The following is a 24,875-nucleotide window of genomic DNA, read 5'->3' as shown; positions in this document are numbered from 1 at the left end:
GGTGGCTCCGGCTCAGGGCGTAACCTCCTTTCCGCCCGCAGATCCTTCCGCTTCCGTAACACCGACCTGTGGATCATTATCGGAGAAATCGGACTGTAGGTCATTACCGGAAGCTCTGTGCTGTAAACCGCCGCTGGAGGATCTGGGCTGCAGGCCGCCGCTGAAGGTTCTGGGCTGCAGGCCGCCGCTGAAGGCTCTGGGCTGCAGGCCGCCGCTGAAGGCTCTGGGCTGCAGACCGCCGCTGAAGGCTCTGGGCTGCAGACCGCCGCTGAAGGCTCTGGGTTGCAGACCACCGCTGAAGGCTCTGGGTTGCAGACCACCGCTGAAGGCTCTGGTCTGCAGACCGCCTCTGAAGGCTCTGGGCTGCAGACCGCCTCTGAAGGCTCTGGGCTGCAGACCGCCTCTGAAGGCTCTGGGCTGCAGACCGCCTCTGAAGGCTCTGGACTGGGAAGCGTCGCTGGAGGCTCCGGACTGGGAAGCGTCGCTGGAGGCTCCGGACTGGGAAGCATCGCTGGAGGCTCCGGACTGGGGAGTGTCGCTGTAGACTCCGGACTGGGGAGTGTCGCTGGAGGTCTGGTGCGTGGAACTGGCCTAGGTGGCACCAGACTGGTGACGCGCACCTCAGGACGAATGCAGGGAGCAGGAACAGGACACTCCGGACTGGGCATGCGCACTGGAGTTCTGATGCGTGGAACTGGCCTAGGTGGCGCCAGACTGGTAGCACGCACCTCAGGGCGAGTGCGGGAAGGAGGCACAGGACATACCGAACGATGGAGGCGAACTGGAGACCGGGCATGCTGAGCAGGCCTACTCCGTCCTGGCTCAATGACCATCTTCGCCCTACACCGGTGAGGCGCTTGCACCAACCACACCGGGCTGTGAGTGCATATGGGCGATATAGTGCGCATCACAACATAACCCATTGCTCGCCCCTCACCACGCCCGCTCCGCAGTGCCCTTTCCGCCAGTACCTCTCTCCGGAATCTTGCGTGGAGCTCTGCGCTTGACTCCCTGACTGGCTCCAGTTTACTCCACGGCTCTCTCCGATAAGTTAGATCAGGGCTCCCCCCTGACATTGCCAACCTCCCCGTATGCCCCCCCCAAAAAACAAATGTTGGGGGCTGCCTCTCCACCTTGCCTCTTGGAGGATATAGCGCCTCCTAGTACCGTCGCTCCCTCTTGGCTTCTTCTATTTCCTCCCTCGGGTGACGATACTCCCCAGCCTGGCTCCAGGGTCCTTTCCCATCCAAGATTTCCTCCCAAGTCCATGACTCCAGACACTTCCTCCCACGCTGCTTGGTCCTTTTTTGGTGGGTTGTTCTGTCACAGCTGTCAAAAGGATCGGACCAAAACGTAGTTCCACATCTTTTTATTTATCGTGAAACTAAATGCAAGACACCAACCACTTTAAATAATGAAACAACAAAAGCCGTAACGCAGAGCAGGCAAACACTACTAAAAAATTAACAACCCACACCCACACATGGAAAACAGGCTACCTAAGTATGGCTTCCAATCAGAGACAACGATAGACAGCTGCCTCTGATTGGAAACCATACCTGGCCAACGCATAGAAAAGGAAAACATAGAAATAGAAATCTAGAAACCCCACAATGAAACAGAAACCCCAAAACACACCCAAAACACCCCCCTGTCACGCCCTGACCACTCTACTATGGAAAAATGACCTCTTACAAGGGTCAGGATGTGACACTTAGTGTATGTAAACTTATGATGCACTGGAATTGTGATACAGTGAGTTATAAGTGAAATAATCTGTCTGTAAACAATTGTTGGAAAAATGACTTGTGTCATGCACAAAGTAGATGTCCTAACCGACTTGCCAAAACTATAGTTTATTAAGAAGAAATTTGTGGAGTGGTTGAAAAACAAGTTTTAATGACTCCAACCTAAGTGTATGTAAACTTCCGACTTCAGCTGCACATCACAGATGGCTGAAATATAACAAAACCGTTTGACAGAAACACCGGATTTTCTGCCTTAAAAATAAATAATGTTTATTAATTTTGAAACATGCGGCCACTAAAGGGCAATTTGGTAATTTGACTGCAGGAAAGGGGGTACCAGTCCAAGTGCCAGGGTCAGAGGTTACAAAATCCTTCTATGAGTTAGAACTATGGCCACAATGCAAGCTGTTCTCTATTTGGTGCGTGCGCTGCCCAAATTGTGGCCTTCCTGACTGTAAATGCTTGTGAGAAATACTTAATCCACAGCTATTTTTTAGAAGCTATTGTTCCTCTATAGCTAAATTATGCTCTTTGGTGTAATATTTGTAATTCTTTTATTTTTGTCTGTTCAGACAGGAGTAGTATAATTTTTGGGGATTTCTTTTGATAGCCTAGTTTTGCAGCACCCCCAGCACCTGTACTTCCCATCTATAATATGTTTTGTTTTGTCATTTGTATTGTGTTGTTTTCGTTTTTGTGTATTTACATTGGGTTTGTTTGTTTTCCCCTTATTAAAGTGTTCATATTTGTATGTATTGTATCTTGAAATCATAATTATCTATGACAAGCAAGAAAAAACGAATAAATAATTGTTCACAAAAAAAGAGATATTCTGAGGTTACTGTTATCTTTCTTTCGACTGAGGTGACGTTGTGTACACAGGCGTTGAGCAGTTATCCAACACTGGAAGTCTCTGAGTAGTCAGAGAAAATTTCTGAGGGTGAACCCCTGTGGATCTGTCAGAACGACGTGATGCGGCCATCCGATAGTGTTGCCCAATTAGAGAGACACCTAGATGTTCTATTTGGGCACCAAAAAGCTATTTTTATGGTTACCTTGTAACCTAACTTGATGAGGTGGGTTATAAGGGAAGCCGTTTCTTGCACTGCTTGCTCCTGTGTCAGGGAGCTAATCATCTATGTCTATGATTCTCAGGAGTGCTAGAGCTGCCTCCACACACTTGCTGAACGTCCGGGGAGCTAGCGCTAGCCCGAAGGGAACAGCGAGTTAGATTGTGGCCTGAAAAGCAAACCTGAGAAACCTGTGTGATGGCAGAATACTTGTGAAAATAAGCGTACTGTAGGTCGACTGAAGTGAACCCGTCGCCTCGAATAGAGTGCGACAGCATGTTCAACGCAAGCATACAGAACGTGAACTTTCTCAGATGGGTGTTGAAGACCCATAGGTCCAGAATGGGGTGCATCCCCCCTCCCCTTTTTGGGGACCAGGAAGTTCTGGGAGTAGAAGCCAAAATGGCTGTCTGATGCTGGTATTGCTTTGATTGCCCCTTTACTCAATAGAGAGGACATGTCCTGCTCTAGTATGAGAACTGGGTCGCCACTTGCCACTGAAGCTAGAATCCCATTGAAAATGGCGGCGACACCCTACCCAAACAGTTCCTTCGGATCAAAACTTAGTGAGTACCACAGTAGTCTACCACAGGAGACTTAGTGAGTACACGGTCAGTTTTTCAATATAAAAAGACGGTTCGTCTGAGAACAGTTAAGCAGGAATACAGGGATCAAGTTGTGCTGAGGAGAGCTTCAGGAGCATAGTGATCTTCGCACGGAAGAGAGCGAGAATAACCAGAGGGAGGGGCTCACCTCATTTGCCACTGGACCGGTCTGCCTCCGGCAGACATTGCTGGAGCTATTCCAAATGTGAGGCGCCAAACGATTATTTGAAAGAGAACTACCCAGTTCTTTTACTTCCGGGGGCTGTCAGGTCACTGTATTGCTTTATTGTATAATTGTGGTATAATTGGCTGACTTCTGCCTCCAAATTAGCTTTAACAGAGAGGAAGAGGCGAAGCGATGTTTGCCCAAAATCTGTCCTTGCGAAAATAAGAGTTTAGCAGACTTAGTGAGGAGTTTTGTATGGGGGGCAATGAGAAAGTGTTGAATTTGGTCAAGATAAAAGTTAATTGTTATTTTGATAGGTGAGGCTTATTTGATCTAATAGAAGTTTCATAACGCTTAGATTGTAACGAGTGTACTGATATAAGTGTTATGCACTTGACATTCCTGCAACTTTAAGAAAAACAATTTTGTATCAGAGTTGTGGCTTTTGTTCACATGCCTATCTGCCCTCTCAATGGCTAGATTGTTCCCACCTGATCTCGCCTCCTCCCACCTGCCTTTCGCCTTTACGGACATGTATTTCCATTGTTAGAGCAGTCAGTTGACCATCTTGTTAATATAATAGATCATCTTTGGCTTTAACAACATCGACTTCCTGGTGTCATACAGTCTCTTGACAACAAGGTAGATGAAATTCGAGCAAAGGTTGCCTTCCAGAGAGACATCAGAGATTGTAACATTCTCTGTTTCACGGAAACATGGCTTTCTTGGGATATGTTGTTGGAATCGGTTCAGCCACTGGGCTTCTCCATGCATCGCACCGACAGATATAACCTCCTCTCTGGGAAGAGGAAGGGAGGGGGTGCATGCTTCATAATTAACGACTCATGGTGTAATCATAACAACATACAATAACTCAAGTCCTTCTGCTCACCCGACCTATAATTCCTTACAATCAAATGCCGGCCATATTATCTCCCAAGAGAATTCTCGCCAGTTATCGTCACAGCTGTGTACATTCTCCCTCAAGCAGACACCAAGACGGCCCTCAAGGAACTTCACTGGACTTTATGTAAACTGGAAACCATATATCTTGAGGCTGAATTTATTGTAGATGGGGATTTTAACAAAGCAAATTTGAGAACAAGGTTACCTAAATTCTATCAGCATATTGATTGCACTACGCGCAGGGTTAATACACCCGATCACTGCTACTCTAACTTCAGCACTGGACGTTATTCCTGTTTTGAACGGGTATTGTGATGCTGCTGCTCACTCAACATAATGCTATATTTATTCAAATAACAATCTGACTCCGTGTTAAAGCTTCCACTTTCTTATAAAAAAAGATACGGACTACAAGCATACAAAGCCCTCCCCCGTCCTCCCTTCGGCAAATACGACCACGACGCCATCTTGCTCCTACCGTCGTATAGGCAGAAACTCAAACATGTACCAGTGACTAGAACCATTCAACGCTGGTCTGACCAATCGGAATCCACGCTTCAAGATTGTTTTGATCATGTGGACTGGGATATGTTCCGGTCAGCCTCAGATAACAACATCGATCTATATGCTGACTCGATGAGTGAGTTTATAAAGAAGTGCATTGGAGATGTACCCACTGTGACTATTAAAATTTACCGTAATCAGAAACCGTGGATGGATGGTGGCTTTTGTGCAAAACTGAAAGCGCAAACCACCACATTTAACCATGGAAAGAGGTCTGGGAATATGGCTGAATATAAACACTGTAGTTATTCCCTCCACAAGGCAATCAAACAAGAGAAATGCCAGTACAGGGACAATGTGGAGTTGCAATTCAACAGCTCAGACACGAGATGTATGTGGTAGGGTCTGCAGGAAAACACGGACTACAAAAAGAAAACCAGCCATGTCACGGACACTGACGTCACGCTTCCAGACAAACTTTGAGGATAATACATTGCCACCATGGCGAGCCACCTCCACCTTACCTGTCACCCTAGACCCACTTCAGTTTGCATACCGCCCCAACAGGTCCACAGACGATGCAATCGCTATCACACTGCACACTGCCCTATCCCATCTGGACAAGAGGAATACCTATGTAAGAATGCTGTTCATTGACTACAGCTCAGCATTCAAAACCATAGTACCCTCCAAGCTCATCATCAAGCTGGAGGCCCTGGGTCTCAACCCTACCCTGTGCAACTGGGTCCTGGACTTTATGTTGGGCCGCCCCCAGTTGGTGAAGGTAGGAAACAACATCTCCTCTTCGCTGACCCTCAACACTGGGGCCCCTCAAGGGTGCGTGCTCAGCCACCTCCTGTATTCCCTGTTCACCCACGACTGCGTGGCCATGCACGCCTCCAACTCAATCATCAAGTTTGCAGACGACACAACAGTAGTGGACTTGATTACCAACAACGATGAGACAGCCTACAGGGAGGAGGTGAGGGCACTCAGGAAAACAACCTCTCACTCAACATCAACAAAACAAAGGAGATGATCGTGGACTTCAGGAAACAGCAGAGGGAGCACGCCCCTATCCACATCAAAGGGACAGCGGTGGAGAAGGTGTAAAGTTTTAAGTTCCTCGGCGTACACATCACGGACAAACTGAAATGGTCCACCCACACAGACAGTGTGGTGAAGAAGGCGCAACAGCGCCTCTTCAACCTCAGGAGGCTGAAGAAATTTGGCTTGTCACCCAAAACCCTGACACACTTTCACAGATGCACAATCGAGAGCATCCTGGTACGACAACTGCACCGCCCTCAACCGCAAGGCTCTCCAGAGGGTGGTGTGGTCTGCACAACGCATCACCGGGGGCAAACTACCTGCCCTCCATGACACCTACAGCACCCGATGTCACAGGATGGCCAAAAAGATAAATCAAGGGTAACAACCACCCGAGCCACTGCCTGTTCACACCGTTACCATCCAGAAGGCGAGGTCAATACAAGTGCATCAAAGCTGGGACCGAGAGACTGAAAAATAGCTTCTATCTGAAGGCCATGAGACTGTTAAACAGCCATCATTAACACAGAGAGGCTGCTGCCTACATTGAGACCCAATCACTGGTCACCTTAATAAATGGATCACTAGTCACTTTAAACAATGCCACTTTCAATAATGCCACTTTAATAATGTTTACATATCTTACATTACTCATATCATATGTACTACCCCTACTGCATTCAACAGCACTGCACCCCCCACAGCTACTCGCCCAAGCCTCCCCCATTTCTCCTTCTCCCAAATCCATTCAGCTGATGTTCTGAAAGAGCTGCAAAATCTGGACCCCTACAAATCAGCTGGTCTTGACAATCTGGACCCTTTCTTTCTAAAATTATCTGCCGAAATTATTGCAACCCCTATTACTAGCCTGTTCAACCTCACTTTCGTGTCGTCTGAGATTCCCATAGATTGGAAAGCAGCTGCTGTCATCCCCCTCTTCAAAGGAGGTGACACTCTTGACCCAAATTGCTACAGACCTATATCCATCCTACCCTGCCTTTCTAAGGTCTTCGAAAGCCAAGTCAACAAACAGATTACCGACCATTTCGAATCCCACCGCACCCTCTCTGCTATGCAATCTGGTTTCAGGGCTGGTCATGGGTGCACCTCAGCCACGCTCAAGGTCCTAAACGACATCGTAACCTCCATCGATAAGAAACAATACTGTGCTGCCATATTCATTGACCTGGCAAAAGCTTTTGACTCTGTTAATCACCACATCCTCATCGGCAGACTCAGTAGCCTTGGTTTCTCAAACGATTGCGTCGCCTGGTTCACCAACTACTTCTCTGATAGAGTTCAGTGTGTCAAATCGTAGGGCCTGCTGTCCAGACCTCTGGCAGGGGGGTACCACAGGGTTCAATTCTTGGGCCAACTCTTTTCTCTGTATACATCAATGATGTCGCTCTTGCTGCTGGTGAATCTCTGATCCACCTCTACGCAGACGACACCATTCTGTATACTTCTGGCCCTTCTTTGGACACTGTGTTAACAACCCTCCAGACGAGCTTCAATGCCATACAACTCTCCTTCCGTGGTCTCCAACTGCTCCTAAATACAAGTAAAACTAAATGCATGCTCTTCAACCGATCGCTGCCTGCACCTGCCCGCCTGTCCAGCATCACTTCTCTGGACGGTTCTGACTTAGAATTTGTGGACAACTACAAATACCTAGGTGTCTGGTTAGACTGTAAACTCTTCTTCCAGATTCACATCAATCATCTCCAATCCAAAGTTAAATCTAGAATTGGCTTCCTATTTCGCAACAAAGCATCCTTCACTCATGCTGCCAAACTTACCCTCGTAAAACTGACCATCCTACCAATCCTCGACTTCGGCGATGTCATTTACAAAATAGCCTCCAATACCCTACTCAACAAGCTGTATGCAGTCTATCACAGTGCCATCTGTTTTGTCACCAAAGCCCCATATACTACCCACCACTGCGACCTGTATGCTCTCGTTGGCTGGCCTTCGCTTCATAATCGTCGCCAAATACATTGGCTCCAGGTCATCTATAAGACCTTGCTAGGTAAAGTCCCCCCTTATCTCCGCTCACTGGTCACCATAGCAGCACCCACCTGTAGCACGCGCTCCAGCAGGTATATCTCTCTGGTCACCCCTAAAGCCAACTCCTCCTTTGGTCATCTCTCCTTCCAGTTCTCTGCTGCCAATGACTGGAACAAACTACAAAAATCTCTGAAACTGGAAACACTTATCTCCCTCACTAGCTTTAAGCACCAGCTATCAGAGCAGCTCCCAGATCACTGCACCTGTACATAGCCCATCTATAATTTAGCCCAAACTACTACCTCTTCCCCTACTTTATTTATTTAATTTATTTTTTGCTCCTTTGCACCATATTATTTAAATTTTAACTTTGAACTTTCTTCAAATAACAAATCTACCATTCCAGTGTTTTACTTGCTATACTTTATTTACTCTGCCACCATGGCCTTTTTTGCCTTTACCTCCCTTATCTCACATCATTTGCTCACATTGTATATAGTCTTATTTTTTTCTACTGTATCATTGATTGTATGTTGTTTTACTCCATGTGTAACTCTGTGTTTTTGTATGTTGTCGAACTGCTTTGCTTTATCTTGGCCAGGTCGCAATTGTAAATGAGAACTTGTTCTCAACTTGCCTACCTGGTTAAATAAAGGTGAAATAAATAAATAAAAATAAAAATGTTATACTATCTATTGCACCTTGCCTTTGCCGCTCGACCATTGCTCATCCTTATATTTATATGTACATATTGTCATTCACCCCTTTAGATTTGTGTGTATTAGGTAGTTGTTGGGAAATTGTTAGATTACTTGTTAGATATTACTGCACTGTCGGAACTAGAAGCACAAGCATTTCGCTACACTCACATTAGCATCTGCTAACCATGTGTATGTGACCCATACAATTTGATTTGATTTGATTCGACAAGTCAATATATAAGCAAGAAGGGCTCTGTCAAGGAACATTGAACATGAGTGATCAAAGGGCACGTCCAGACACATCATTTCCCAATTCTAATCAGGGAGGGAAGGGGAAGTTATCGGGGATGCTGCATGAAGGCGGGAGGGAGAGAGGATGTATGGCTGGTTTGGGAATGTGAGTGGCTGCCAGATCTTACCAGATGGAGACAGGAGACTCACTGCCGGAACAGAGAACAGCGCCTTGGGTTTTAGTTTGAACTTTAGGCTGGTGCCTAAGATACCAGTTCATTGAAGAAATAAAAGTAATGTAGATTCATAAAGGTTTTCTGGACACAGCCATTTTCCTGGAGCAGTAATGGATTGGCTATGTAATGTATATGTATTTGAAGGGTGTACACAGTATACTGGGAACAAGCTAAATTGTTGTCTTTTGAATAGTAATGGTAAATGAACCCGTTTTCTCTTAATCTCAATGTTTCCATATGGTTCCCTGATAACCCTCAGTGCAAGGCTGATACACTTTCAGAACCAAGGACTGAATATTGCTATGTTGAACGTGGTCATTTTGTGAAATGATTAACGTTGGATTAAAACATCGAAATTATAGAGATGCTCCACTCTTATAAAATGGTTTACGTTAAGACATACGAAAATATGAAATACCTCATTTCAGCATGTCTGTCTACTCTTTCAAACGAGCACGCTTAATAGTTTTCAAATAATACACTTTCATGGAGCGACTACACTTATCCAGAGATGGCAGCGATAGCATTTTAATTAACTCAAATTTAACGCTTACCCAATACACAGAATTGGGTGTTTGTTTGTGAATTCATTTGGAAGAATTAAGAGAGAAAAGAAGGGAGATTGTGGAGAGATTGCATTAGCATAACAGAGAACACTCGTTGCATTATTTTACTTTTTATTCAAATCATAAACAGACAATGTTTTGTTTTTCAATTCTGTTCACGAATTATGAATATGGAATTAGCTTTCAGAATTTTCTCTAAAAGTGCTCACATATAATTGAGTAGGTATCTGGGTAACACTTTATTTAGATAGTCTGTAGAGCATCAACTAACTATTTACTAACCCTAGCTCTAACCCTAACCTTTAACCCTGACCCTTACTCTAAACCTAAACTTAACCCTAACCCTAGCACTAACCTTAACCTTTAACCCTGACCCTTACTCTAAACCTAAACTTAACCCTAACCCTAGCACTAACCTTAACCCTTACTCCTATTCTTAACCCTTACCCTTATTCTAAACCTAACCCTAACCTTAACCGTAACCTTAGCAAGCAGTTGCTTATCAACTGATAGTTTGTTGATAGAATGTAGAGCATCTACAGATGAGAAATCCGGACTATTTAAATTAATTGTGACTGGCGTCTGATCTAGAGGTCAAAGGCGTCCTCTCTGTGACACTCACAGAGATACCTACATTGCAGGTTATATCTTTATTTCACCAATATGATTATTAAATCGAATAAATTAGAATTTGATAACATTTAAAAATAAGTTATATTAAACCAGTCTACACCTATAATGCAACTGAACAGTATTCATGTTCTAAAGAGATATTTTACTCTCATTAATACAACCTAAAAGGCATATGATTGTCTAAAAGGATATATCGCATTAAAATCAATTCCTAAATAATGTCATGAAATAAAAAATTAAACTACACCTAAACCTTTGCTATAAACCCTTAGTTCATTTATAACTGAACTATAACCATTACATCATGATTGATTTTCATCCCTCTTTGATCAGTACATTACAATTTACAATTTATTACAATTTAACATAACAATTTCCACTGGTCCAAAAGATAATAATCAATGAATATGATTATCAATACATGCACCTTGAAGCATGGCCGCTTCGCCACACAATGTCTATCAACTCCCAGCAGGGCAGACAAAAAACAAAACCCCACATAGCGAGCCATTGTTTTAGAAATAACACAAACTATTTTGCGTCCGGTATAATTATTTCAGGATAATTGGCTTGGGAATATAAGGTAATTAACGCTTCTGGCTAATTATTCGTTTTCATAATAAAGGTAATTTTTCACTCTGCAATTACATAGCCAATCAATGGTGTAAGGTAGACATCGGGTCCCCTCTCTCTCTTCTCCCCCCTCTGCGGTGGCCAGGTACTGCCTGGGTCGTATTCATTAGAGCATGCAACAAAAAAACATTTGAAAACATTTTGCAACGGGAAACAATATGACAATTTCTCATTGGACAAGCCCAGGTAGTCCCTCCCTGTTTCAATAATTTTTCTTCCATTTGGCACATAATGAACACAGACCTGTTGTCTAGCCTTTAGCAAATGGGATTAACAGCTTGAGGCAGCCCCCTCTTAGGCACGTACGCCGTTGGCCTGGTAACCATTTTGATGCAGTCAATGATGGGGCAGACACTGAGGCAGAGAGTGCAGCCGGTACAGCTGTCAGTGATTACTGGGAAATGGGTCTCAGGGTCAAACGTAATAGCCTGCAAAAGAAGAGGAAGCAGAGAGACAGAAAAAAAAGCTATTACATTAGAGCAATTAGTGACTCTCCATCGGAGAGAGGACTTATCCTCTCGATCTACTGGGTGGACGGAGAGAAAAAAAGAGAGGAGGGAAAAAGACGAGTCCGCAACATGACCACAACGGTGCAGCAGCATCCGGCCATGAGAACATGTTACTGAAATAGAGTTTTACAGCACTGTGTACGTATATCTCGCTCCAGTTGAGAAGATAGTTACCTAAACAAGAAAAGAGTGCTGCATTCAAGTTGAGGGGACAAACAAGACGACGTCTATTTCCCAAACGGAGGACTATGTAAGCAATAGGATGCCCTTTGAGAAACACCACATTCCCAGAAGGCTGTGTGCGTGTGTGTATGTCTTAGTACCTGGTATCCTGAGTCATTGCAGGTCATGTAACACTTCCCACAGTTGATGCACATCTCCTCGTCGATCAGAGCTATCACCTGCTCCTGGTTGTCCAACTCCACGTAGGCCCCGATGTGCTTTAGAGCCCTGGCGATCACATCCTGCAGGGGACACAACAACAACAACGATTGCAATTAGTTACTACTAGTCTGGCAGTAACAACGAGCAACAACAAGCAAAGCTAGTTAATGTACTAGTCTGACTGTAGGACAGGAAACAACAACAACATGCTCTGGAATGCTTTATATTCTTTATATAACTAGATATAAGTGTTACCCATGTTGTTATTGGTTTGAAATGACCTTAGAAAGGTCACAACACCCCTTTCATTAGGAACAGATGTACTATCACAAACACTAAAGCGGGAGTCTCAAAACGGCCCTATATAAATATATATAAAGACCTAGCAAAGTATTATTTGTAATCCAGGCGGCCCCTCTCTCACCTTCACAGCAGGAACTGGTTTTTTGGGCATGAACACGCGGGCAGCGTTGGTGTCACCCACAAAGTTGTCATTGACATCCTGCAGTTTTTTCTTGTACTCAGCCAGCACTTCTGTCTTCTCCAGGAGGTAGGGTCCAAAGCTAGGCAGGCTCTGAGAGAGAGGGACAGTAGTGGTTTGGTCAGAGGGTATCAGAAAAAGGATGGTTTCTAGAGTATCAATACTTGAAAGGTGAGAGCATCCTTGTATTCCAAAGTATTTTATATACCAAAAAGTGTTTATTCTGTGGTACAACTTCAAACAAATAGAGAGAGAATACTCAACATGGGCTACAGAACACCAAATAGCCTTGTCATAGTAGTGTCAACACGTTTGTACCACTATCAAATAAACGATTGGTCTACTATTAATTGAAAATGATAAAAAATATAGTATTTTTCCCCATTGAAGAACTTTAAAAAGATGGAACGTGCCACCAGGAAGCTGAAATCAATTAAAATTGTGCCAAGACAGGGTTCTGGAGGATTTCTGTGTAATTTGAAAATAATAATTATAACGCATTACAGCAGCCTGTGTAGTGATTGTTGCTTCCAGCCATCCCAATTCAAATGAAGACAAATGAAAATCAAATATGATCTAAAACGAGCAAGTCAGACAGAATGAATCAAGTCATCATCACACTGATTAACTATGACTACTGTTTTGCACGTGAATTAATCAGGTAGAATTCTAACATTTCCATCAGAGAAAACTCAATACTCTGTGTCTGTTTGAACATTTCCTTCAAAGTGAAAATGTAGACTGAGATAACTCCCCTGCCCTCACGCACAGACACAGCCTACATCCTGAAATATATTCACCTAGTCTAGCGAACCCTCCTCTCTAAAGAGCCATTCCTATTCACAGTCACACTCCATGGCTCCATGGCGGCTATGGGAGGAGGAGAACAAGAAACCAGGCTCCAGCCACTCCACTCAGACTCCACTGAGAGTTGAGGGAACGTGCCCTAGAAACCCACCTCACCACACACCACTCTGGATGAGCTGGGATATGCTGGTCGGGGTTGATTTTCTTTTTTATGGCAGGCTGTTCACGTTGGCATTCAACGTGAGTGCATCGTTATCATCGCCACCACCATTACTACGAAAACCCCAGGAGGAACTTGAATGGGAAGCCATATAATAGTAATTTGTGGCACTAGGTGGTGTGACAGGGAAATTGTGATTTCCTGGAAGGATGATTCATCGGAGAGGGATAGTTTCCTGTCAGTTGGACACTAGCGAAGACTGACTGGCACCAAAATGGCTGCCTCTTTGTCTAACCAAAATGGCACCTCAGTCCTAACAAAGGCTGTCTGTCGGAACTGGACTTTTTTGTGCCGCCGTCTTCACTCAAGGAGACATCTCGAAAGAACCTGACCCTCACTTTTCACACGGTCAGCTGTCACTCGCTAGTCTGCCACTAAAAGGACCTAACAAGCCACATTTCTTTATCAGTCAGCTCCAGTAAAAACTCCTATCTTGCCTTTGTCTTTTTTTTTGCTCCACTGACACAACAACAGCGTGAGAAAAGCATAAAAGCCGGAGCCATTCGGAGCTGGGGGCCGGGGCCATCAAAGGCGTCAGAGTGACAAACGCTGGAATCTGTGTGAGCAGTGTTTATTCTCCGGCTAATGGCTGGGTCTGGGGAACGAGGAGACGCAGTAGCAGCCTTGATGTATTTATGTCCCTGTAGCGCTAACACCAGTGGGCCTAGCTACTCTGACTGACTGAGGCTCTGAGTAAAAGCATAACACCAGCCATGCAGGCAGGCAGCAGCAGCCATACTTTGACAGCCCTAATGAATCAGCTGTTACAGCCTCAAACCAGAACGGCTTGGCAATGGGAGACCAGAGGTTTTAATCATGACAAAGAACAGCTACTGAAATACACGCACGCACACACACACACACACACACACACACACACACACACACACACACACACACACACACACACACACACACACACACACACACACACACACACACACACACACACACACACACACACACACACACTCAACTCAGAGACGGGTACAAAGCTAATTAGTTGGATATTTAGCTGGAATCGGAGCTACTGCAGAGGCAGAGCGAGTCACTGGGTTCTTCAAACGCAGAGATTGAAATTCATTTTGAGAAAAAGCTATGAATAGAAGTCTGAGACAGGACGATTGATCAATGTGAGTTTATGGGGAATTTATATATATATATATATATATATATATATATATATATATATATATATATATATATATATATATATATATATATATAAAGGAATTAAAATTAAAACTTCAGCAATATTTCTCTGTGGTTTGTTGGCCCCAATGTGTGAGCCAGGGAGGCCACTCCTTAGCTTCTCTGTGAAGTGCTGTTGCTGCTGGTGGTGTGTGTGTGTGGAGCTAACAGAGATGTGACAGAGTGCTTTCAGCAAATGAAATTGTGTGTAAACACCCAGGGAGCATCGTTCAGTGGAACACTTAGGGAGAGCCACGGCCATTTAGAGGAGGGGAAATATCCTCCGATGTAACAGGGAAGAGAGGAACCACAGTCGGAGGCGCTCTGTGAGTGTGTGTGTGTGTGTGTGAGAGAGAGAGTGTTTACTCAAGTACTGCGCTATTTTTCTATGGCCATTCAAAATGCCCAATGGATTACAAAACATTCATATAAATAACACATTTCCTATCATGCTGTTTCTGGGAAAATCCCCAATCTTTCCTTCATCTGATAAGAATAGGTTATTGAGACCGCAGAGCTTCTTTAATGTATACAGCAGCCAAAAACGAATCTATACTTTTCTGTTTAGGAAACAACAGCTTTTTTTTATTGGAATATCTAGCCTATGTGGCGTCTATATCCATCTACTGAAGGTGTACAGGCACAGCCAAAGCCCCCATCCTCCTGGGAAGCACCATGTCTAATTACAAACACAGCTCTCCAAAACACAGGGCGGGTCAATTATCTCACTACCCCTCTAGATTGTAAATCAAACAGCAACTGTTAAAGAGGGACATTTACTTGTGGGGTATGCATAGAAACGTATCCAATAAAAGGCAACACTTTGTATGTTGTATGAGGAACACACATATATATATAATGCCTTTATAAACACGTGTAAAATACCTTATGAGGCATTATTGTGCAATATAAAGCTTCTAAGCATTTTGCAGGTAGTCTAAATCTATGGATAATGAGCCTCTTTGAAAATGTCATGGGCTAAACTGGGCAGACATTTGCCTTGGCAGTGCTCACTAACGACAGTGAGCGTTCCGCTAGGAAGCAATTCAGACTTTTCGGACATCGTAATAGGCGAGCAGTTAGCAACAGGTGGGCGTTTGGTTTGGGTTTGTTTGTGTAGACATTGATCAAATCGTCCTTCTCCGCACATTGGCTTTTAGCTCACGTCAATTGGTCGTTGTTTGGAGAACATACATTTAAGGTCTATTATGCCTATTGTGAGCCGTTTCAGAGTGGCCTTTCGTAATTGACTGTGGGCTGTTATGAAGGTCAGTTAAGTGCCTCTTGTAGGAAGCCAAGTCGTTCAAATGAAACCTTTCAATGTACGGTTCAGTTCCACATTTCTGCTCACTCCTCGTCCTTTAACACGCTCAAATGTGAACGCTGTAAAGGCACACACGCACACGGATAGACGCACAGATGCACGCACTCATCATTAGCCTCCTTATAGCCATGGAAACCACTGCACACTCTCACACACACACACACACACACACACACACACACACTAGACCCCCCTTGGAACCAAAGCTGCAATTCCAACCCCAATCCCCCTTCAACCCACCCTACATAAAGGCGGTTGGGGGACATCCATCATGGGAATGTAAAGCTCTTAAATATGTGTTTGGCTGTGTGAGCCCCTCGGCCGGGTGCCTGGCTAGCTGTGGGGATCTGGCAGCCTAGCAGAGGTAATGAAGCTGTGTCTATCCTCTATCTGCCCCGCCTCAGCAGCCTGCCTCTCTCACTCACTCTTTTCCCACTCTCTCTCTCTGCTGCGGAGCATGCTACTGTGCACTGACCATGGCTGAAGAGGAGAGGAGAGTACAGGGGGAGGGGATCAAGCTGGGAAGGAGGGGAGCTGGGAAGGATGGAGGGAGGCTTAGGAAATGGCAGAGATTTGGTTTGTGAGATGTACTTCAATATTTGTGTATTTGTTCAAGTATTTGGGCTTGTGTTTGTGTGTGTGTGTGTGTGTGTGTGTGTGTGTGTGTGTGTGTGTGTGTGTGTGTGTGTGTGTGTGTGTGTGTGTGTGTGTGTGTGTGTGTGTGTGTGTGTGTGGTAGAAAATGGAACCTTCATGTAGGATAGGTTGAAGGGGAATTGGGGGTGGAATTGCAGCTTTGGTTCCACGGGGAGTCTAGAGGCTGTGTGTGTGTCTCTGTGTGTGTGTGTGTGTGTGTGTGTGTGTGTGTGTGTGTAGTAGTTTTCATGACTATAAGGAGGGTAATGATGTTTCTGCTCAATAGAATAGTAGCTCATCTGTGATTCAGGGATGATATGAGGTATGGGGGGATTCACAATGGTGTGCTACACAGCGGACTATCCATGTTAATACACGCATACAAACAAGGCAGAAAAAACAAGTAGAGAAATGTTGCTCTCTGCTTTAAAAGAGAATGCATTGAAACTACAATAAAGAAATGTATTTCTATTATATTGATAAATCAATATCCGTAATAAGAAATGAGGGTGTTCATATGTATATAATTGAAGTGATAAACGAATGAGTGCCTTTCTGGGAGTATTTCTTTCCCTCAGCCACAGTTTCTCTCTCTCTCTCTCCTAAACACATTTTCTCTCTCTCAAACACATTTTCTCTCTCTCTCGGTAGTCCCTCCCTCCCTCTCTCTCTTTCTCGCTCTCTCAAACACATTTTCTCTCTCTCTCTCTCTCTCTCTCTCTCTCTCTCTCTCTCTCAAACACATTTTCTCTCTCTCTCTCTCTCTCAAACACATTTTCTCTCTCTCTCAAACACATTTTCTCTCTCTCTCAAACACATTTTCTCTCTCTCTCAAACACATTTTCTCTCTCTCAAACACATTTTTTCTCTCTCTCGGCAGTCTCTCTCTCTCTCTCGGCAGTCTCTCTCTCTCTCTCGGCAGTCTCTCTCTCTCTCTCGGCAGTCTCTCTCTCTCTCGGCAGTCTCTCTCTCTCTCTCTCGGCAGTCTCTCTCTCTCTCTCTCTCTCTCTCTCTCTCTCTCTCTCGGCACTCTCTTTCTCTCTCTCCTCTTGAGGGTGCATGAGGGTAATGCAATCCCTTTTCTTCTGTCGCTTGTCTTGCCACATCATAGCCTGTTCAAAATGTCCCTCTGCTTGTCCCTAAGTGTGTTTTCATCTATGTGTGTGATGTGTCAATGCATATGTGTTTGTGTGTGTGTGAATGTACTGTACGTTCGACTGTGCGTGTAAGTGCCTCTATGTGTGTGTGTTGTCTTCCCGTGTGTGTGCGTCAGTGAATCTATGTGTGCCTGTGTGTGTTAGAGCGTGTGTGTATTCATTGAAGGCTGGGAGCTGAGCGGGTCAGCTGTGTGTCGTTTTCTCTGTTGACAGGCATTGTGTCAAGGTAAGCGAGGCCTGGCTATAGAGACACTGTGAGAACAGCCTTTCCTCACCTCTCTCAATTAGCAGACCGAGGAAATGCCAGCACTGCCGAGGGAACAGTAGCAGGAGAGAGAGAGAGAGAGAGAGAGAGAGAGAGAGAGAGAGAGACTGGATGATGTACAATGTGTTTATCATTACGTTTATAGTATTGTATTAATATATGTACTGTCCTTGGTTTTCAGTGTCCAGACTGCTATTTGTGCGTAATGGCTCAAATTGAACTAGGTTCTCGACACTTGTCCTGTTCTCAATAACTGTGACTGATTTTCCCCATTTACCCCAACAATACAATACAAAACAGGTTATCTAAACCAATCTGTCCATTCTCTTTCATGTGAGTCTGTGGCTGTGAGTCTCTCTCTCTCTCCACTCCAGATCACACTATACAGACTCACACATTGCCCCCTCACCACATCTCCAATCTTCATCCATGTACACACACACACACACACACACACACACACACACACAGAGAGAGAGACAAATGACAGACTAATTGTATACTTATCCCCTATTCTCCCTCTGCCTCTATCCTTCATTCATTCGTTCATTCTCTCCACTCTGTCCCTGGTGTGGCGTTGCCATTGAAGCTAGTTGAGGCCGGCCACACAAAGACGCCCCGTTGACGTTAGAATAAAGAACTCTCCAGCGACAACATGTTTGAAAGCACACGCAAGCCTCCCTCGTCTGCCGTGTTGGAAGAATAGCCCAGCATCAGATAAAGGCTTTTCCAATTTCAAATATTCCTTCCACTTTGAAGGGTGTTTATCGCAAATCCAATAATTTGCATATTATTTTCTAAGTGTGTTTTCTGTACTTGCTTCTTTTGTCGCGTAAAAATGAATGAAAGTATGGAGGGATGGAGGGATGGAGGGATAGAGGTGGAATCACACCTTTGTCTGGTTATTGTTTGCTTCTTTTCTCAAGGAGAACAGTAATTGCTTGCGTTATCCTTGTGTTGTAATAAGAATTGTTTTGATGTCGACGGCATTCGGTTTTACTATGAAGGGTAAATGCGCAATCAAACAACAGAATATGGATTATATGCAAGGAATATACTGTATGGAAATGAGTCAGAAATAGAAGTTGGATTTATACGTGTATGTGTGTGTGTGTGTGCGCGTGTGTGTGTCTTCTGGGAGGCAGTATGGTGCAGCCTCTGTACAATATCTTAAGGTTTGCATGCGTGACCTTTCGTGTTTTCTTATGAATTTACACTGAGGAAATCCGGGTGGTGACATTTCAAAAACACCTAGCTCAGTCCAATCACAAACAACTAGCCACTAGCCGCCACACACCCCCCCCCCCCCCCACCCACCCACCCACCCCACCCCACCCACCCATGCATCTCACAGTATACTGGTACACACTACAACTTTGAGGAATTCTGTTGGGAATTTCTATGATCAATAGTTTTACAGCTGTTGTCCGCATACAACATCAAATGGATAACATGTAGCTACGGTATATCAGTATTGTGAAGTACATTTGGTTTACTATACACTCATTTGTGCAGGTTCAGCTGAAGAACCAATCTATCCTAAACCATGCTGTGCCGTAATTTCATTAGAACCTTAGACCCCATGGTGATGATGGTTGGACTCACCTTACCCACCAGTTCCTCCACGCGGGTTACAGGTTTGCCCTTCTGGTGGCGCAGGGTGGGGGGAGACTGTCCATCCCAGCTAGTCAGCTCCTCAACGCTCTTCAAGTAGAGCAGAGCCTTCAGGCCCAGGCAGTAGTCCTCGATCAGGGTGAAGTCTTGGTTCTGCACCGCACTACAAATCTGGAGAAGATGCATGCAGTGGAATGCATTTGTGTATTTGCCGACACACCCAGACAGTTGTGTCGTTGTATTCGTGCACACGTGGAGGTACAGTTGTGGGAAATATGACGTTTTCCCGCGGCACAGGTTTTCGCGACAAACTATCGTCAGTAGACACTGGAGTGCTGTGACGCGGACACATTGCGGGGGAACAAAAATTCTGCCAATACCGACCGAACATTTTAGTGCCCGCAACTGTATACCCACACACGTACACTAAACGATGTGTCTGTCACCAAGAGGCTATATTTCTAAGAAGTAGCAGAGAAGACACACAGCCGTATGCAGCCTAATGTGTCAAAACCATCGAGGCTTTCACCCAGGGTGTTATCTATTTATGCTACATTATTTGGTGGCATAATGAGTGTGTTCGCATTTATTTATTTATAAACAGATTTCTGAGGCTCGGACCCCCCCGCTGAGATAATAGGTTTATTTGCTCTAGCAACTTGTTCAGTGTATTATATTAGGATTTACATGAAGCTTGTTACTGGCAATCTGTTTCCATAGCAGCCGGGGGTAAACACAACCAAAGCGCTGGGTAAATTCCTTATTAGGTAGCGACAAAGCTTTGTGTGAAAGAAGATAATGTTTTTGTGTTGGGGAAGGAGGGAGGAAGGGATGGAGAGGGGGGGAGGGACGAGGGAGAGACAGAGAGATCGAGAGAGCAAAAAAGCTCTTTGAAGTGATGGCTTCATCTTTCGTAAAAACAAGGAAGTAAATTCCCTGGGAAGGCGATTGATGTCGATGACGATCGCTAATCGACTAATAATCATATGGAATGTAATGCAAGCTTGGAGTTAAATCCTATTAAAAATGGATCAGTGTTGAATATCAGACAAAAGACACATCGACGCTAACATGAATGTAACATGAATGTTCCACACTGAGCTGTTCTCAAGACATGCTTAGCCCTCATTTCCCTCATGTCCCTGTGTGTGGTTGAATATCCAATAAGTGTGATTATACTGAAAAACAACATACTGACAAACAGCTGGGTACCCAGACGTGTAATCCGATCTGTTTGTGCATTTTTATCATTAGTCCTCATTTGTCATCTGACAATAAATGTTAGCTATAGCACAACCTAACTATATCAACTACAGTACAAGTTGACTACAGTACAAGTTGACTACAGTACAAGTTGACTAGAGTACAAGGTACCTATGACAGACAGATTTAGCTACTAGGCTAGTGGAGAGTGCACTTAAAAAAAAAAAAAATTGTTGATCTTGTCTCATCATTGCAACTCCTCAACGGGCTCGGGAAGCGAAGGTCGAGTCATGCCAATTGCGCGCCGGGCCAATTGTGCGCCGCCCTATGGGACTCCCGATCACGGCCGGTTGTGATAGTTAGTGCACTTTTTCTTGATGTCTCTGCTTACCTGTAGAACAGAAGCTCCAGCGTGGAGGAACTGCAGTCCTGTCTCAGCTGAGTCGATCCCCCCAGTCGCTAGGATGGGGAACCCTGGCAGGGCCCTGCCGATGGCGGATACAGCGCGCAGGGCAATGGGCCGGATGGCATTACCTGTGGAGATGGATCAGAATTAATGTGGAAGGATTAACGAAAAGACTTCCTCTTCAAAACGCATTCTTAGACCTACCTCTCTTATAGAAGATGAGGTTAAACCAAACACATAGTTGTGTAAATAGCAGAGTTTTTCTGTTTCTCAATCTCTCCAGAAATAAATACAGTGTAACATATGAAGAGTACATATTGAAAATCATCCAATCTCTATTTCTCACCCACACATGCAGTCACGCAGGCACACACACATACACATGGGCACACACACACACACACACACACACACACACACACACACACACACACACACACTTGATGTATGCACAAGCACACACACGAACGCGCGCCCACACACACACACACAGTGTAAACACACTCCCCAATGGGGTCCAATCCAGGCCACTCTGTCATTAGTTGGCTGTCATGGGGTCCCTACGGGATGGGGTTGGCTGTGCTCTGTGATCAGGCAGACAGATGGAGACATTTATCACATTACATTTAACCTGGTTCCCCCACTAGGTTCTCGCACATTGATCACAGTATAGCCTTGTACACATGTATTTGACCAGAGAGGCTCATACGTACACACGCGGGCAACACACAGACACATCCATACATACTTTAACATAAGCGTTCACACATGTACACACACAGAATCGCTACACACACGCCGAAATACACACACACACACGCACACACACACACACGCACACACACGCACGCACGCACATACACGCACACACACACACACACACACACACACACACACACACACACACACACACACACACACACACACTAGGTTGACAGATAGAGACAGCACCCTCTCTCTCCTCCCATGCTAAATGATCCTCATTAACTAATGCCATCCTCTGAAATTGGGATGATGAATTGAATCAAAGCATACATTTTTGCATATTCTCCATGGATGGTTAATTGTATGCATATTCATGGCTCTCGCTCTCTCCGCCCTCTTTGTTCCTTGGCGCTTCTACTTTCCCTCTCCTCCTCCTCTTCTCTCCCTCTTCCAACTGAAGTCTCCTAAATTGATGCTCTTCTACTTTTGTCTCCCCTCACCCTCTCTCTGGCTAAAGTCTCCTACAGAAAATGTATGATGGTTCAGGTGGAGTTATTCATTTGTGTTCTGTAGAGAAGTTGAAATAAGGATGCAGTGGTAGAGAGGTACACAGTGACCGCTGAATTGAGATTTGTGTATTTTAGGCCTTCAAAGAAAACTATACAGTCTATATGAAATGCTGCATGTTGAGTGGCTGCAATATGGTTGAAATCCAAGAGAATTGAATGAACGGATTATGATTAGGTATACTGTAAATTATCATGTGGCGATCTTATTGTTTGTAGCCCAGGCATTTTTCACACTCCCTTTTCTAGCATTCCTTCTTAGGTAGTAAAATATGAAATAGGCAATCATTTTTGGTTAAGGGCCACATCGTGATGTAAAAATTCAGGTGAGTTATTTGAAAACGTATAGGTCCATACAAATTTCTACATAGGCTACATTCTACCTAGTTTTAGACATGCAAGAGTGGCCTGGAGTCTTTTTTAAACCAAAATATTGATTTTCCAAAACCTCCCGCGGACCAGATTGAATGGGCTCGCGGGCCGGAACTGGCCTGCGGGCCGTTTGTTGCCCACCCTTGCTCAAGAATATACTTATTCTCTTATTTTACAGCCGAGCAGGGGCCGCCTATGTTTTATGTCATTTGGACTCCAGTCCTTTTTTTCAAATTTGAAAAATCTAGTGAGTGTCACTATGAAGGACCCTCCTGGCCAAAAGTAGAAATGTGTGACCCCCCCACTCCTGGCCCTTTAGGACAGTAATGTTCATAGACCTAGTCGAAAGGGAGGGGAGAGGGAGCTGGACTGCCCCCAGCCAGGGGACTCCCGAGAGTATGGAGCTACAGCCCAGCCACATCCACAAGTTACACCAGGAGAACTACAGTATGACAGCTGGTACTTCTTGCTTGCATATAATACTGCCTCAATAGTCTCAATCATCATTTTGAAATGCAGGCTGCTTTCTTGACCCTGCGACTGCCTGAGACTGGCTCAGAAGGTGTGTTGGCAGCTGAGAAAGAGGGAGGGAGGGAACAAGCTGGGAGAAGAGCGGAGGTGAGCCCGCAGAGAGAGAGAGAGAGAGAGAGAGAGAGAGAGAGAGAGAGAGAGAGAGAGAGAGAGAGAGAGGGGCATAATCATACTGATTCACACACAAACACAAACATTCTCACCAACACAAATACACACACACAGACACACACACACACACACACACACAATCTAGTATACACACAGGGGCTTTACACTGACAGACTTGAACACACGATAGCGGACTGTAGCTGTAAGGTAATAGCGCTGCTTACAAGACAAAGTGTTTGTGTGTGTGGGTGCGTGTTACTTACCAGACACTCCTCCGTAGGTGGTGCGCTTGCCCTTGCCGATGCCAGGCCAGGGGGTGCTGTCAGCTTTTAGGCCCATCATTCCAGACACTGTGTTGGTGGCAGTGACTCCATCTGCCCCTCCTATAACAACAAGACCACAGTCACTATTGAGCTTGATATTGCTGAAATTCCAGTCATTCAAAAGTGGTTGGCTGCTGCGCCTTCCCCTCCATCCCCCATTCTACAAATACTTCAACCTCCCTTCACATCCTTTCCCAACATGAGGAAAAAAAAGAACAAGTGACAAAAAAGAGGATGGGGGGCAGGGATTTGAAGCTAGGTCTCATTTCATTTCGGACAGACAGCGTCAACAGCCGATTATATTGGAGTTCACATAGTCTCACAGTAGGAGTGCTGATCCAGGATTAGGATCCTCCTGTCCACATAATCATATTCATGTCAAAGGCAAAACTGATCCTATATAAGCACTCCTACTCTGAGACTCTGGACTGTCGTTACCTTCGTGTGCAGCCTTGGCGATGTCCACGATGTTGGTGACGTTGGGCGTGAGCTTGGCGAAGAAGGGGATCTTGGCGGTCTGTCTCACCCACCGACAGATGTTCATCACCATCACAGGGTCCTATAACAACAGATTCAGGATCAGTTTGAGGAAATAAATACAATATTTCACTTCTAGTATAATATAATGAAGTTGTCCTCTGAAGAGGGGTGTTGCTGGCTCCAAATAAAAAAAGGAGGATCTCACCCAGTTTTCATGAGTGCTAACTTGTGAAGTTTCGAAAATGTTGACGTTTGTGAGGAATTAGGCCACTAAACCAACCTCCATCTGTTGTAGCGTTGAAATGTTTGACAGGTTTTTTGCAAATATACCCTTTTTGTCATAATGTAAGCACGCACGCGCACAAACACGCACGCGCACACAGCTCTGTCTGAGTTCCCTCTTTAAGCTCTGATGGGAAAGAAAAACACTCTTGTGTCCATACAGGTCCGTTCAAAGACCCTGCAGTCTCACTGTTGCATTTTCATAGCAGCTCAGTTGCTCTTTCTCCCTCAGTCTTCCTCCTTCTCCCCT

General features: G+C 44.8%; 1 protein-coding gene across 1 annotated transcript in view; it reads right to left on the bottom strand.

The window, feature by feature from the left end:
- Positions 1-10,428: 10,428 nt before the first annotated feature.
- Positions 10,429-24,875, bottom strand: part of dpydb (dihydropyrimidine dehydrogenase b) — a 134,337-nt gene continuing 119,890 nt past the window's right edge. The window contains exons 17-23 of the mRNA XM_029704503.1: positions 24,302-24,422; positions 23,804-23,923; positions 21,241-21,383; positions 19,638-19,817; positions 12,377-12,526; positions 11,892-12,032; positions 10,429-11,487 (exon numbers count right to left, since the gene is read on the bottom strand). Coding sequence (XP_029560363.1) covers positions 11,317-11,487; positions 11,892-12,032; positions 12,377-12,526; positions 19,638-19,817; positions 21,241-21,383; positions 23,804-23,923; positions 24,302-24,422 — 1,026 coding nt within the window. The 3' untranslated portion in view covers positions 10,429-11,316. The remainder of the gene's footprint in view (positions 11,488-11,891; positions 12,033-12,376; positions 12,527-19,637; positions 19,818-21,240; positions 21,384-23,803; positions 23,924-24,301; positions 24,423-24,875) is intronic.

This window comes from Salmo trutta, chromosome 21 (genome assembly GCF_901001165.1).
Source record: "Salmo trutta chromosome 21, fSalTru1.1, whole genome shotgun sequence".
Taxonomy (NCBI): Eukaryota; Metazoa; Chordata; class Actinopteri; order Salmoniformes; family Salmonidae; genus Salmo; species Salmo trutta.
This window is presented reverse-complemented; position numbering and strand designations above follow the sequence as displayed.